The sequence below is a fragment of the Lissotriton helveticus genome, chromosome 11 (genome assembly GCF_964261635.1).
Source record: "Lissotriton helveticus chromosome 11, aLisHel1.1, whole genome shotgun sequence".
Lineage (NCBI taxonomy): Eukaryota > Metazoa > Chordata > Amphibia > Caudata > Salamandridae > Lissotriton > Lissotriton helveticus.
The window spans coordinates 680,583,395-680,598,400 of NC_136072.1; the positions used below are offsets into that span (position 1 = coordinate 680,583,395).

Below are 15,006 nucleotides of genomic sequence, written 5' to 3' on the forward strand. Positions count from 1 at the left end.
ACTATTTAGCCTGCTGAAAGGGGTTGTGTTCCGACCGCTGGTTGGTGGAGACATTTTGACTATATTCTGGACCTGCGTTGTCGCGTAATGCGTCATATGACGCGCCGCGTTAGCGCATCCGGAAGTCATCCGGGGCGCGCAGCGCGTAACGTAAGCATAACAAGTCATGTGACTTGTTAATAAAACTTTTCATTGGTTCATTTTACTTTTCTTATTCTAATGATGAAAGGCTTGGTCATATGACCTAAAAATTACGCTTTTTATTACTTCCGAACATTATTTTTTCTTAAATATATGTTATAATGTTCCAGGCTAATGTACTTTCCCGGAAAATTTACAACTGTCCTGCAAGTAAAATATATTCTTTTTTCGAGAAAAAGAGCGTTTCTTCGTCCCATGACGGAGCCGTTGAGCAAAAGAGGGTCGACCTGCTGTCTTAGTCGCCGATACGCCTGAATATGAGATTCTTATCGATCACTTTATGTTGCAGGAATAGAAAACACAACAGCCCTTGACCATTTATCTTTACTGCGTTCCTTCTTATTATACCTTTTACCCTTCATGTAATTGGTCTGCTTTATTTCACTTGCCTTTTAATGATTCTAAAACAGTGACTATTATTAAAAACTTTACCAATTTATATACTACTACCATGTTTTCTTTTAAAAACCTTTATTGTGAAAATTTCATTATACAAATACGAGCCTATAACCACGTGGGCCGGCCACGGAGCAAACTGTAATCGTATATGATGAGTAGACATTTACACTGTAGAGGAACGTAACGGGCGGGCCATTAGGTTGCAAGAACTAAGGTGTCTAACAGTTACGGAATCGGTGGACGTACATTTTATAATTAAAATACGACAGGGCCAGTTACAATAAAATTATCTAGATATACATTTGCGGGCAAGTACCATGGGTGACGTTAATTCGAACTTTCAATAGTACAGTAATCAATAACACATCAGAACTTAATATCAATAGGGATGTCGAAATATTCAATCAATTCTCGGCCCCGCCCGCCATGTGCTTCAAAACTGCATACGTATCTCGTGATTTCAAGGTTCTGCAACCAGTACACAACAAGGAGTTACGAGTCCCATTTATTCCGGCGCCATTTTGGGCGAGGACGGGCAGATCCAGGATATAGTCAAAATGTCTCTACCAACCATCGACTATGATGATGTTCATATGCTGTATTTATTAGAGTAAAGTACACATTTGTAAAGCGCACAATCACCCGTAAGGGTCTCTAGGCGCTGGGGGCCGTCGGGAAGATTAAGCGAGCTATTGCCCAGAGTCACATGGTGCTGGGCTAACCTGCCGCCGGAGCCGGGGATCGAACCGTGGTCCACAGATTCCAGCGTCAGTCGCCCTGGCCGCGGCGCCACACCTCTTCCACTCATCTGTCCACATGAAATTAATTTGCCACAATCTAAACATGTCATTTTAATCTTTCCAAAGTTCTTCTAAATATTTGGGACCGTTTCCCTTGCCTCTGATGCTGTCAGTGCCACTTCTTTGATGAATGTACTAGCAGGTCAGGGGTTCTCCTCCAAATCTCTCTTTTATGCAGCACTATAATTAATTGGTGCCACCTCTCCATATGACGATGCATGGTATAGTTACCATAACTATATTTTTTTTCGGTTCCTCTGGAGAGTTCATCGTGGCAGATGAAGCGTGTAACGTACCGGGCATTTACCTTTTTTTGCATGTACAGGAAAGGAAAAAAAAATCGAGCGTCCGAGTTCTAAGGTGTCCCAGGGCCATTTTAGTGGACCAGGCCCAAATCCAAAGAACAGGCCGCCATTTTGAGAGTCCTGTTGCAGCCGCCTGTCGCTGTAGCATCAAGAGCAGCCGAAACTCAGCTGAATGGCAACTGAAACGGTAAAGGGACGCCCCACTACAGCAGACGAGCCTCCACCTAGGAAGGCCCGTTCACGCCGCCTCCCCCCCCCCCTTCGGGCACCCCACGCCGTTATTCGGAGCAGTATTGTAGGATGGCCACACCAGTGCGGCAACTTGCTAGACATCACCTCGGTGGTAACCGAATCTCAACGCCTTGTGGTGTCTTCTATTCAGAAAACATTGTTATGCTGCCTTCGACCTATTCGCCGCAAGTGCGCACACAACTCAACTGCATAGCTTGCTAGACACCACCTCGGTGCCATCCGGATCTTGGAATCTCAGCGCCTCTTGGTGTCTTCTCTTCAGAAAATATTGTTGCGCTGCCTTTGGCCCCATTCGCACATCGGTCCGCTACTGACGCCATCTCACAGGCTAATGGGGCGCCCCATGCCGACTTTCAGCATTGTAGGATGACCACACCAGTACAGCAACTTGCTAGACATCACCTCGGTGCCATCCGGATCTCGGCGCCCCACTGCAGATGAAGTGCCTCTCAACTATGAAACCACCACGGTGACATCCGGATCTTCGCGCGTTGTGCTGCCTTCGGCCTATTCGCACATCGGTCCGCTACTGACGCCATCTCACAGGCTAATGGGGCGCCCCACGCCGAGTTTCAGCATTGTAGGATGACCACACCAGTACAGCAACTTGCTAGACATCACCTCGGTGCCATCCGGATCTCGGCGCCCCACTGCAGATGAAGTGCCTTTCAACTATGAAACCACCACGGTGACATCCGGATCTTGGCGCGTTGTGCTGCCTTCGGCCTATTCGCACATCGGTCCGCTACTGACGCCATCTCACAGGCTAATGGGGCGCCCCACGCCGACTTTCAGCATTGTAGGATGACCACACCAGTACAGCAACTTGCTAGACATCACCTCGGTGCCATCCGGATCTTGGCATCTCAACGCCTAGTGGTATCTTCCATACAGAAAATATTGTTGTGCTGCCTTTGACCCCATTCGCACATCGGTCCGCAACTTAGACATCACCTCGGTGCCATTCGGATCTTGGCATCTCAGCGCCTTGTGGTGTCAGTCAGAAAATATTGTTGCGCTGCCTTTGGCCCCATTCACACATCAGTCCGCTACTGACACCATCTCACAGGCCAACAGGGCGCCCCACGCCGACTTTTACCATTGTAGGATGGCCACACCAGTGCCACAACTTGCTAGACACCACCTCGGTGCCATCCGGATCTTGGCATCTCAGCGCCTTGTGGTGTCTTCTATTCCGAAAATATTGTTGCGCTGCCTTTGGCCCCATTCGCACATCGGTCCGCTACTGCCGCCATCTCACAGGCCAACGGGGCGCCCCACGCCGACTTTCAACATTGTAGGATGGCCACAACAGTGCGGCAACTTACTAGACACCACCTCGGTGCCATCCGGATCTTGGCGCGTTGTGCTGCCTTCGGCCTATTCGCACATCGGTCCGCTACTGACGCAAACTCACAGGCCAACGGGGCGCCCCACGCCGACTTTCAGCATTGTAGGATGGCCACACCAGTGCTGCAACTTGCTGGACACCACCTCGGTGCCATCCGGATCTTGGCGCGTTGTATTGCCTTCGGCCTATTCGCACATCGGTCCGCTACTGACGCCGCCTCACGTGCCAACGTATTTTCTCCGCATTTTATACCCTATGCCGCATAACAGGTCATGTGACTTGTTTATAACACTTTTCATTGGTTCATTTTACTTTTGGTTTCCTAATGATGGAAGGCTTGATCATATGACCTAAAAACAACACTTTTCATTGGATGAAAACTTTTTTTTTTCCCAAACGATGAAAGCCCCACCTTGTTTCTGGATGTTTCAGACTGAAGCTGGCTTCAGCATGAGAGCACCACCATCTCGTAGCTCCGTCGTGGTCATTCCGCGAGCAATCATGGCAACCGCTCCCCACCAGAAGCCTACAGGAGTCGGGGGCCCCCAAAACTTTTGATAAATCCTCAAGGCGGAGGGGACGCTTTCGAGAATGGGGTCCAAGACCTAGCAGACAAGCGTCCGATTTCCAAGGTGTCCCAGGGCCATTTCAGTGGACCAGGCCCAAAAAGAAAAGAGCCTGCCGCCATTTTGAGAGTCCTGTGACAGCCGCCTATCGCTGCACCGCAAGAGTGGGCGCAACTCAGCTGAATTGCGGCTTTTGACACAGTGGACCAAAAACGGACGGAATGGCAACTAAAACGGTAAAGGGGCGCCCCACTACAACAGATGACACTCCACCTGGAGAGGCCCGTTCACGCCGCCTCCCCCGGGGCGCCCCACGCCGTTATTCGGAGCAGCATTGTAGGATACCAAAACCAGTGCGGCAACTTACTGGACATCACCTTGGTGCCATCGTTCTGCTGCCTTGGAACTATTCGCACAACAGTTTGCTACTGATGACCCACCCCCCGCGACGCCCCACGCCAGAAATCTGGACGTTGTGCTGCGTTGGGACTATTCGCACAGCCGACCGCTACTTCGTTGTTTTTCCCTAAAAATGTTTATATGTTATTACTGTTTTTGTTTTCTTGTATATATTTATAAGTTATTAAAGTTTTATAATCTTACTACTTTGTTGGAGTGCTATATATTTTTAATGTGACACATAATTGTAAAAACTTTGATGTACAAAGAGTCATCCCTGGAATCTTCCGCTTCAGGCTCGGTCCCCTCCCCAATCACAATACAGGATGGTTTTCAGATAATAGGAACGCGTCTGCTGTGACGGATCTCATCGAGTGTGGGCCTTGATCTACTATAACTCCTTTGAAGAGGGGTGATTCTTTACAGCTGGGGCCATAAACTACATCTGCAGGGCTAGCTGATACCCTAGGACCGGCCTGGACAATCGGACACAGAGGAAAAGGCGTGTCAGAGGGTGCGGTAGTTAATAGGGCGAAAGGGAGGTGTCGGGCGGGCACAGGGTGTGATTCTCAGGGAAGAGCAGCGCAGATGGGGGGTGGTTTATTACCCATGCATAAGACAGAGAGCGGGGGTGACCACTGCCTGGGGGAGATGCTTGCGAGGGTGGGGAGCCATGCTAACGATCGACAGCGTGCAGAGAGTGGGTCTGGTCAAGGCATCTCAAATGGCTGCCGTGCACGACAAAAGTGTGGCATTTGAAAAAAGGCAAGATGGCGCAGACAATCTTTTCAACACTTCCTGATTTCCTTCGAATCGAACGTTAACAGACGTTGGGGCATATTACCAAAGTTAAGCGATATTTATCCCTAACGATGCTTAGCAACGATTTTTTTACCGCTAAGCATCGTCAGAAATTATCGCAGATAAACCTTGCTATTATCAAGGTTTATCGCAAATACGATAAAAAACGACCGCAATGCATTAATATCGCTGAAAACTCAGCGATATTCATGCATTACCGAGCTAATGCTCTTAGCCATGTTATCCACCTCCCATTGGATAACATGCCTTAGAACTGCTCAGGGCAGGTGCTAGCTTTTGGAGATATTCGCGCTTATCGCGAATATTTCCAAAAGTTGATAATAGGAGATAGCGATGTTAGCGACTGTTTCCAGTCGCTAACATCTTGGCATGCCCACTTTGCATGTCATTAGTGATAAATATCACTCACATGCAAAGTGGGGCCCAAGATGGTCGCTATCTCCTACTAGCCGTCGCTAACTGGTGTTAGCAACAGCTAGGTAATACAGATATAATTTTATCTCCGCGAAGCGGAGCGCTGTTACAGATATATATCTTTTTTTGAACGTTAATTTCTCAAAATCCACTGGCGCACATATATTGAGACCTAGCAAAGGCACATCGGACTACCAGTCCCTACAATTTTGCCAAGTTTCGTGCAAATCCATTCAGCCGTTCGATTATTATTATTTATTTTTTTTTGCCTCGCGGGGCCCTTTTAAAACCTCCACATCAAACCTAAGAGGTCAAGGAGGATCTACTATGCCCCCTTATGGTCATTTGCCCCTTCGCTTTGGCCTCCTCTTGTCTCTCGATCCTACCGAGAGACAAGATGGCGGCCGCTACGGACTGTTTGCAATGTTTACAGACGCCGGAGAACCAATCAGCTTCGCAAACCTCCGTTACGCGAAGCGGAGCGCTGTTACAGATATATATCTTTTTTTGAACGTTAATTTCTCAAAATCCACTGGACCACATATATTGAGACCTAGCAAAGGCACATCGGGCTACCAGTCCCTAATATTTTACCAAGTTTCGTGCAAATCCATTCAGCCGTTCGATTATTATTATTATTATTTTTTTTTGCCCCGCGGGGCCCTTTTAAAACCTCCACATCAAACCTAGGGGGTCAGCGAGGATCTACTATGCCCCCTTATGGTCATTTGCCCCTTCGCTTTGGCCTCCTCTTGTCTCTCGATCCTACCGAGAGACAAGATGGCGGCCGCTACGGACTGTTTGGAATGTTTACAGACGCCGGAGAACCAATCAGCTTCGCTTCACAAAGCTCCGTTGCGCGAAAAGTACGCGAACTGGAGCGCTGCCCGGTCCGCTGTTACAGATATATATCTTTTTTTGAACGTTAATTTCTCAAAATCCACTGAAGCACATATATTGAGACCTACAAAAGGCACATCGGGCTACCAGTCCCTACAATTTTGCCAAGTTTTGTGCAAATCCATTCAGCCGTTCGGGCTAAAAGTGAGGCCAACCGCCCTATGGAAAACTCAATGTTAAAAACACGTTTTGGGACCCCCCTTTTTTCTCGGCCCCCCCTTGACGAACCCCCCCCCAAATTTTCAAGGGCTGCTCAGAAAAACAATGTACCATTTTCCTGAAAATTTCAGCCAATTCCGTCCACAAACGCCAAAGTTATTAGACATAGAATTTTCAAAAATCCCATAGAGAAAAAATCCTAACTATATATACCTACTGGCGACCGCCAGTAGGTAATATATATATATATATATATATATATATATCAAGCCCACCAGTCGGTTTATCATGGGAACCTCTTTAATTCAGCAGGAAACAGCATTACTGGTTTCGACCTCAACAGGTCTTAATCATATGCATCTCGGGAGAGCAGGTGAGTAAGGCTTAAGTACATTTAATTAATTAGAGAGTGAAGAAGGACTTGCAGATCGGGTTCAAAGCAAATTGTTGTAAATGTCACAAACCTCCGGGTACTTGGCAACCTTTCTTAATCGTTTTTCAGGCAACAGTGCAAATGTTTCTTCAGTGTTTAAATACCATCCTTTGGTTCAGTTGAAAACATTTCCGGACTGCAAGGTCCATCATTCATTGCAAGCGTTGGTGAATGCCCCGGCAAGTCCCTTCTCTTTAGTTCTTGCTTTAATTTTCAAAGTTTCAAATTGGCCTTGTGCGCACTGCTCTTCCCATTCCCAACTGTTCGAGTCAACAGTGTGGCATCCTGGCAATTGTAGGCTCCCTGGGTCCGACTACTGTGCAGGAGTATGTTCTCCTACAAACCTTGACTACACACTGGAGTGGCGAGATATCACGGGCCCGCAGACCTCTGAGATATATATATATATATATATATAGATATATATATATATATATATTTATTTTATTGGGCACCTGTGCCATTCTCCGGTCACGTCACAGAGTTTTGCCCCGAAGAAAATCACATTGTCAAAAATAGTGAGACTTCAATGTACAGAACCCCGAAATGCTAAAATTATAGTCCATACTCTCAGTGCTGCAAGAAACCTTTCATATTTGACAAGAGGTAAAACAAGTTAATATAGGAAAAATAACTAAAGGTATTAGAATGGCTGAAAGAAGACTGAGGAGTCCAGCGAGTTATCTGGAAGCTCACAATTAAGTTTAGGAGGGATGGCGGCAGATGGGACACACACGCACACTCACAGACACGCATTCAAAGATGCACACACACACACACACACACACACACACACGCATCGATTCCCAACACTCATTACCAAACATTCATACATTCACGCATCTACCAAACATTAATAAAAACAAAGAAAACAAAAAACACACACATGCTTACCTGCAGCTCTGGCCCCGAGGTCCCAGGATGCTTGGGACTGCTGCCTTCCCTTATTGGCTGACCTGGGAAGGCAGCATTCCCAACGTCATCATGGTTAGATGGGGGTCAGTGAGACTACTGACCCCCACCCAACTCTGTGACAAAGTGTCACTGATTGACACTCAAACCTGGGTGCTTCATGGCTTAAAATGGAAGCACCCAGGTACAAGGCAATCAGTGATGCTACCCCATATCACTGCGGGTAGGGCCTCAGAGACCTGTGCTGAGCTGACGTGGTCACGCCCACAGGAGCTGTGACTTCCTCAGCCCAGCAAGGTTCAGCTCAGGCAGCCAGGAGCCTGCACATTTAGTGCATGTGTAGCTCCTGGCTGCCTGACATGAAAATGAACAGTGTCTGTCAGGCCGGCCTTTGCTCAGCCTGACAGACACTGCTCGTGAGGGGCAATAGGTGGGGTGGGTGGGTTTGAGAGTGGCCCCTCAGTCCCAATGGACTGGCCATGGCTGTTTTATATACAAAGAACAAACCTTTAAAGTTGGAACTCTACTTGGCGGGAAGCCAAAAGACTGCCTTCAAGGTTTGAGTGATGATTTAAAGCTAAAAGTGTAACAAGCTACAAAGCTCTGAACCGCAATGGGCAGCACACAAGAAGACACATAAATGGCACTGCTTAAGCTCAAGTGGAGCATTACTACTACATGGATTTCAGCAAACTGATGCCTCAGGGGCATCAGAATTGAAAGATGTATGCAGAGTTGGGGAAACAGCATTAACCTGGAACATACATTTTCAGAAAAAGTCACATTTCTAAAAACAAGTGGGTCAAATGGTAGTTAATCGGGCTAGGTCTCAGTGAGCGAAATAGTAAAAATGCTCTATTTAGATAGAACCAGTCACATCACACCCATCAGAGCACAACAAACAGACAAGGCGTTAAGATGTGTTCCATTCTCAAGGAGATCATACGCAAACATCAACAGTCATAGAAATCACATGTATTGTTTGTGTGTAAGAAAGTGTTGCAGCATGCTACAAGCAATCATAATTGTTACTAGTTTACAAAATCCACTGGATTCACATGGAAAAATATAGTAGTCCCATTTAACTAATCATGCTCATATGTTTTTGAACAATTAGCAACACAGACTTAAATGATGTTTAATGAATTAGGAAATCACACTGATACAAGTGTAGACCAGGTGTCAAATTACAAGTGACAAAAATACACTTACTCATCGTTTAATCCACATCTTCGACTAGTAGGATTTCCAAACTTTGTGATAGTTTCTGTGAGTTCGGCATACAGTGAGTCACCTAAAGCTCGTGGAATACCCTCCCACGCCATGATGAGTATGATAATCACCGCATTGTCACAATGATGCCCAGCACGATGTCGTACAAGGCACAAAAGCTTTTCATCCTCATTTTGTCTTCTTATTACCTAAAAACAGAGGCATTCCAGGTTAAAGATGCAGCTTTTATTCTGGATTTTATGGACAAAGATATTTGTGAAAAACAAAAGACATACCATTTCCAATAAATTTTTATTCATTAATCATGCACAATGTTTGCTGACATTGCAGCAAGACTTCAGGTAGATTTGTGTGATTCCATTAGCTTAACAGTAACGACACAACATTCAATATATAGGGGCAAGTAAACATCATAAGCATTATTCTGACCATATCTTCAAGTTAGTGTGTTCTTTAAATGAGTAACCAAAACAAGCAAAACTGCAGGTCAGCAAAATTGCAAAGTACTTGGTGGCTGAGCAACTTTCATGATGTTATCTGGATACCAGTCGACAGCAAGAAAAACGGTTCCCTGGTGTTTGCAAGCACGTCCATCCATTCATAGGATGAAGCGAAACTTTGCTTAGGTTTTAGTCTAAAACCTTCCCCATCTTTGTGAAAAAGTAAGCTACCAGAGTTTGCCTTGAAAATTTCTATAAACCAATTAACTCAAAAAAACAGACATTTCACACTAACATACTTCAGTTCTTAAATTAAGAATGAGCTATTGTTATAAGCTAAATTGTCATACAATAAAATGTGAATTCTGTATTTCTAAATTTCAAAATAAAATGTGACAAATGCAAAATTTTGCCGACAAAAGTTAGAAAAAGTAAAAGTAAAAATAACCAAAAGTTTGAAGTAAACAAGGTAAAAAGATTTACAATGTGAAAAAACCCCTTTAAAACATTAAAAATGGGTGTGCATTAGGTTTAGGAATAGGTAAAGGGTTAGGTTAGGGTAACTAAGGAACAGCGCTGGGCTTATGTATACGGTTAGCAGTAAAATAGTTTGACAGGCTGGGTTAGGGCTTACCGACTGGGTAAAGGTTAGAGAAAAGGTAAAGTTGGATCAGGGTAAGTTAGGGTTAGGATAATGGATACGGATAGGGTTAGAGAATGGATTAGGTTAGGCATAGGGTTTATTTCATGTCTAGTAGCCTGCATGCCACGTTGCAATACATATTCTGATCTAGAATTTCCCCTCTTGCATCTCCAATACAACATGCTTTGTCTGTATAATAACCCAGAGTCTTGAAACACCCAACAAACCTATCAAAGCAGAATGTATACCCACCCACAAGGACTTGAGAATTTCCCACATGGTTGACGGTCAGTTTCCTGAGAAACAGTGGAAGAGTGTGGAGTATGAAAACAGCTTGAAGGTCTTTCACAACAAAAATGAAACCGGAACTAGAACAAGAAGCCTCTAGGGCACACCATTCATGTAACATTGCTTTTGCAGATTTTATCCTTGCTTTTTTGTTCTGCCACCTTGTTGATTAATGAGGAGCAGCAATTTTAAATCAAAATATAACCCAATAATTAGCAGATAGTGCTGGCTTAAATGCAGTCTTCAGCCTTTTTGTTCAGCCTGGATATGTTAAAGAGCTCATCTTCAAACATCTTACACATTAGGAGAGGTTTGCCATGGTGCATCCAAAGCTGTGAACAATACCCAGCACAATTTCACAGTTACAGTCAAGTACCTTATTTGTCGGCATGGGAAATTCTCACTGATTCAAATGCGTGTAAGTAGTAGCAAGTGCAATCAAGTATGCAGTAGCAAGGGACATGTAAAGATTTTTTTCTGAAGTTTGTAAAAGCAGTTTGATCAATCCAGAACTCTGCACAAACATGGAAATCTATACAGGAATTGGAACCAAAACAAATAGAGGAAAAATAGTCACCTATTAACATGTCATTTCAAAGGCATACTCGCTAAGAGAGGTGTGCTGCAGCTTAACGCTTTACTCTTGAAGAAGGCTCGACTGGATTACCAGGCAATCCCGTACACATAATTTGTTATCAGCCTTTCATAAATGCAAGGATCACAGTGAAATTCTTGATTTTGACATGGCCTTACATTTTGCAGATGGACCACTTACAAACGCTATCCTGATTAAATTAAGCGCTTTCTGCTGATCTACATAATAGGAATGTGCAAGTAAAGGCACACCACTTATCCACCCATACCTAGATGCTTCATGAAACAACCGGGAGCACAACTCTTAGCACACATGCAGGAATGCTTGTATTTCACACCTATTAAGTTGTGTCACCTTTCATTAAATCAGAACAACTTAACTTAGTTTCCCATGGCAGATGCAGAAGAATTGTATTCATTTAGTTGGATGAAGATAGAGTTAATAATTATCAGGAGCAGGAAAATACAAATACATTTGTCCCATAATACTATTTTAACACACACTTAAGGATCACCTCATGCAGACCATTCATACACAATACAGCTTTTCTTTACTATAGACTTTGCTTGGTTACAGGATGCCATGGATTTGAAGACCAACCTATTCTGCTATGCTTGTTTGAGGGAAATTGTCGATTAAGTGAACGGTCAAGCCATTGAAAGAGGACTACACAGAAAGTATAAACCCATTATCATATAGAGAACAGGAAAAAACCTAGGACAATGGAAACCTAAGGGTAATGTACGAGAGCTGCTTGCAGCACAGCAGGGGCAGTGAGAAATTAATGACTTGGAGTGCTAACAAATCAAGGACAGAGTTTATAAGAAAGGCTGAGGACATGTCATTTAAAGGTCAAGTATTGAATCTCAGTGTGTGCAGATGGCGCAATAGCAGACCAGAGAGAGGGTGCTTCTGAGATACTCAACATGGAGATCTACTCCACAAGTATTCAGGTAGGAAAGCGCGGAAAAGCAATGGCCAAAGACATACCAAAATCAGAGTCAAAAAGAACATAAAACTGACTTTACTCAACAGAAAGAAACTGAACAGGCTTGTCTATGTTATAAGTATTTTCAAGCTATTGACAATGCAGAGAACCGGAGACAGAGGAGCCAAAAGGCGAATATATATGGCATTCAGTGAATCTAGAAGAGTTTAATCATCAAGGGAGAGAAACGGATGTCAAAAGTGTTCAACAACATGACATGCACAAGCTAAATCCAGATGGGGATAGATTTCATCCCTATGAGGGGTTTCATGCTCCCGTTGAAGTTAAGGAGCCAGAGCCCGTTACAAGGGTGACTAAAGTTAGCTATAAGCTCCCCTGAATATATCTTGAGACCTGCCATTATAGGAGTGGTACAAGGAGTCTTGCATTTATCCATTAAGTAAAGAAAATTGCATTTAGAATTACAAGAGATTTAAATTGTCTACATCTATACATACAGACAATTTAAAAAAGAGGTCACAAAGACAGGCACAACAAAATAGAAACACTGCTTGTGTGCAAGTATCAAAGTAATGGAAATTTAAAACAAACTCTGGAAATGAATAAGTTTTAATGAACAGCCCAATCTGGGCAACTGCTTTGTATGCCAGTGCTTAAGAGCAGGGAATCTAACATTATATTAATAAATCTGTAAATTAAGGGTAGAAGAAACAAACCAATAGAAATATACGTTTGTAACCATCCATTAAAAATAGGTCTTTTTGAACTACTATACCAAAAATGAAATTAAACATAGAATAATTTTTGCTTAATTACCACCAAGTAAACACTTACCCATTTAGCTATCGGGCAGCCATGAGAACTTTTTCCTTCTTTCCCTGTATAAATAACCTTTTCGATTCTGATGGCTTTCCCCTTTTCTCCGTACCTTATTGGAAGGATATAAAACAGAAGTTAACAACAACATATGTACGTTAACTATATAATCAATCTAGTTAAAAGTCACAGTCGTAAACAATATTCAGGTAAATTTAGGCCCCCTATTTGACCTTTTGACTATGAAGTATTATATGTAATATGTTTTTTTCTAGATAAATTACTCGGAAGAAGTTTTTTTCCCATTCTTTTAGACTTATCTGTAAACATTGCTGTTCATATTATAGTTTGTGTTGTACATGAAACCATAACCGGCCATGTTTTCAGGAGTCTCAATGAAATGAAATAACTGATAACTTTGCACAGTGCTTCCTTTTCTAAGAACATCTGCAGACTTAGTGGAAAACACTGCCTTACAGTCAAATAATTCCTGGAAATGTGGTATCCAAATGCAAGAGCCAAGTAACCAATGTATTTGCACAACTTCCCCAATATGAACATCAATTTCACACACACAAGGTCAAATCCACTTCAGGTGCTGGGCTTCCAAGAACAATCACCACCACCAACATTCCATGACAATAGTGGTGTTTGTGTGGATACACAATGAAGGTTGATGCAGTAATAGCATCAAGGTTTGTTTCACAATCTTCTACCCTTTGGATTGTTTTCATGGACTGTACATTTGCCAGTATGGTGGGAGATCTACAGGATAAAGAAAGAGGTCTCCAGGACTAAATAGTTATTTCACCAAGGTTCATGTGAGGTGAGTGACCAAACTGTTTTTCAGGTGTATAGATGTCCTTAATACTCACCGAAAACCTGGGGTTTAGATAACGCTGCAGCTCCTTCAAATATAAAGATGGGTAATGTCCCAAGCTATACCACTGTTGGGGACACTACCTCAAAAGAATGTTTGCTGAATCCCTGACTGAACTGAATACACGCTCATTAGCATGAAAGAACAATTAAGGCCATGGCAAAAGCAGCAGTAATAGATGTGTTTGACCCGTGTCTTTGTACTTTGTCTCACATCCGCACATTTGAGGTATCGTAAAACTAGTGGATATAAAGTGGCATCCAAATATAAGTCACAAGCATTACACAACCCAACTGCAGCACCGATAACTCATGCCCAGCCCGTTCTTCTAGTGACAATGTCCTATTAGGTATCAAATGACACAGAGAATTCATTTCACTTGTTTTGACTGCATTTAAATACATATGGCTAACAGAATATCTGTATAAAGAGAACTATTTGGTCATATCCCCGTGCTGATTTGTTGCACTGTAGAATACATTATTTTTTAGTATTGAATAAATCATGAATGATCATCTCTAATGATACCTAACATGACTCTGGTGCATAGTAACGTTTTATTCCTTATCCTCTTCAGAATGTAGGTGGCTCCTTAAATAAATTGTGACAACACATCACAAGTACATTGACATGGGAAGCAGAAAACTGGACACAACAATCTGCCCACCAGGTTCCACTGTATTCAATCTCAAGAAGCAAGTTTGCATAGTGGCACTACAGAAAAACAAATTCATGGTTAAAAGGGACTCCACCCCTTTAGAAAGATAGCAAGAATGCCTTGAAAAGACCCCTCTTTTACAGTAAAATCCCTTATGAGGGGCACTAGCAGAGAGATTGTAGGTCAAATAAGTGAACGATTAAATTTGAGGTTAAGGTCAACTATAAAAAGAACTCCTATGTGCCACCATTCCACACCTGAACAACTTATTACTCCATTGATGATGTAACATACTAAAGGGATGCAAGATCTACTAGGGTAGCTAAAATGTGAGAATACTTTAATATCAAGGTTACTATGAAAATAATGGATGACATTATGTTTATAGGACGTTGTTTCAATATTCAAAGTAGAGGTGTTAGCAGTGGAGAATTTCGGATTATTATTGGGAACAGTTGGAAATCATCCACAACAAGACTCACATCACCAGGTGTTACTTACAGCTATGTACGGGGGTCATATTTCTGAGTCACGATTGCCTCAGCTGCTCAGTTTTTGCCAGTTTCTGAAATATGAAGTAGTTTGGCTGCA

At 43.2% G+C, this 15,006-nt stretch overlaps 1 protein-coding gene across 1 annotated transcript in view; it reads right to left on the reverse strand.

Annotated features, from left to right (window-relative positions):
- The window catches only part of TET3 (tet methylcytosine dioxygenase 3), a 386,815-nt gene that overhangs the window by 166,562 nt on the left and 205,247 nt on the right, over positions 1–15,006 (reverse strand). Inside the window, exons 5-6 of the mRNA XM_078666542.1 lie at positions 12,896–12,989; positions 9,126–9,334 (exon numbers count right to left, since the gene is read on the reverse strand). Coding sequence (XP_078522668.1) covers positions 9,126–9,334; positions 12,896–12,989 — 303 coding nt within the window. The remainder of the gene's footprint in view (positions 1–9,125; positions 9,335–12,895; positions 12,990–15,006) is intronic.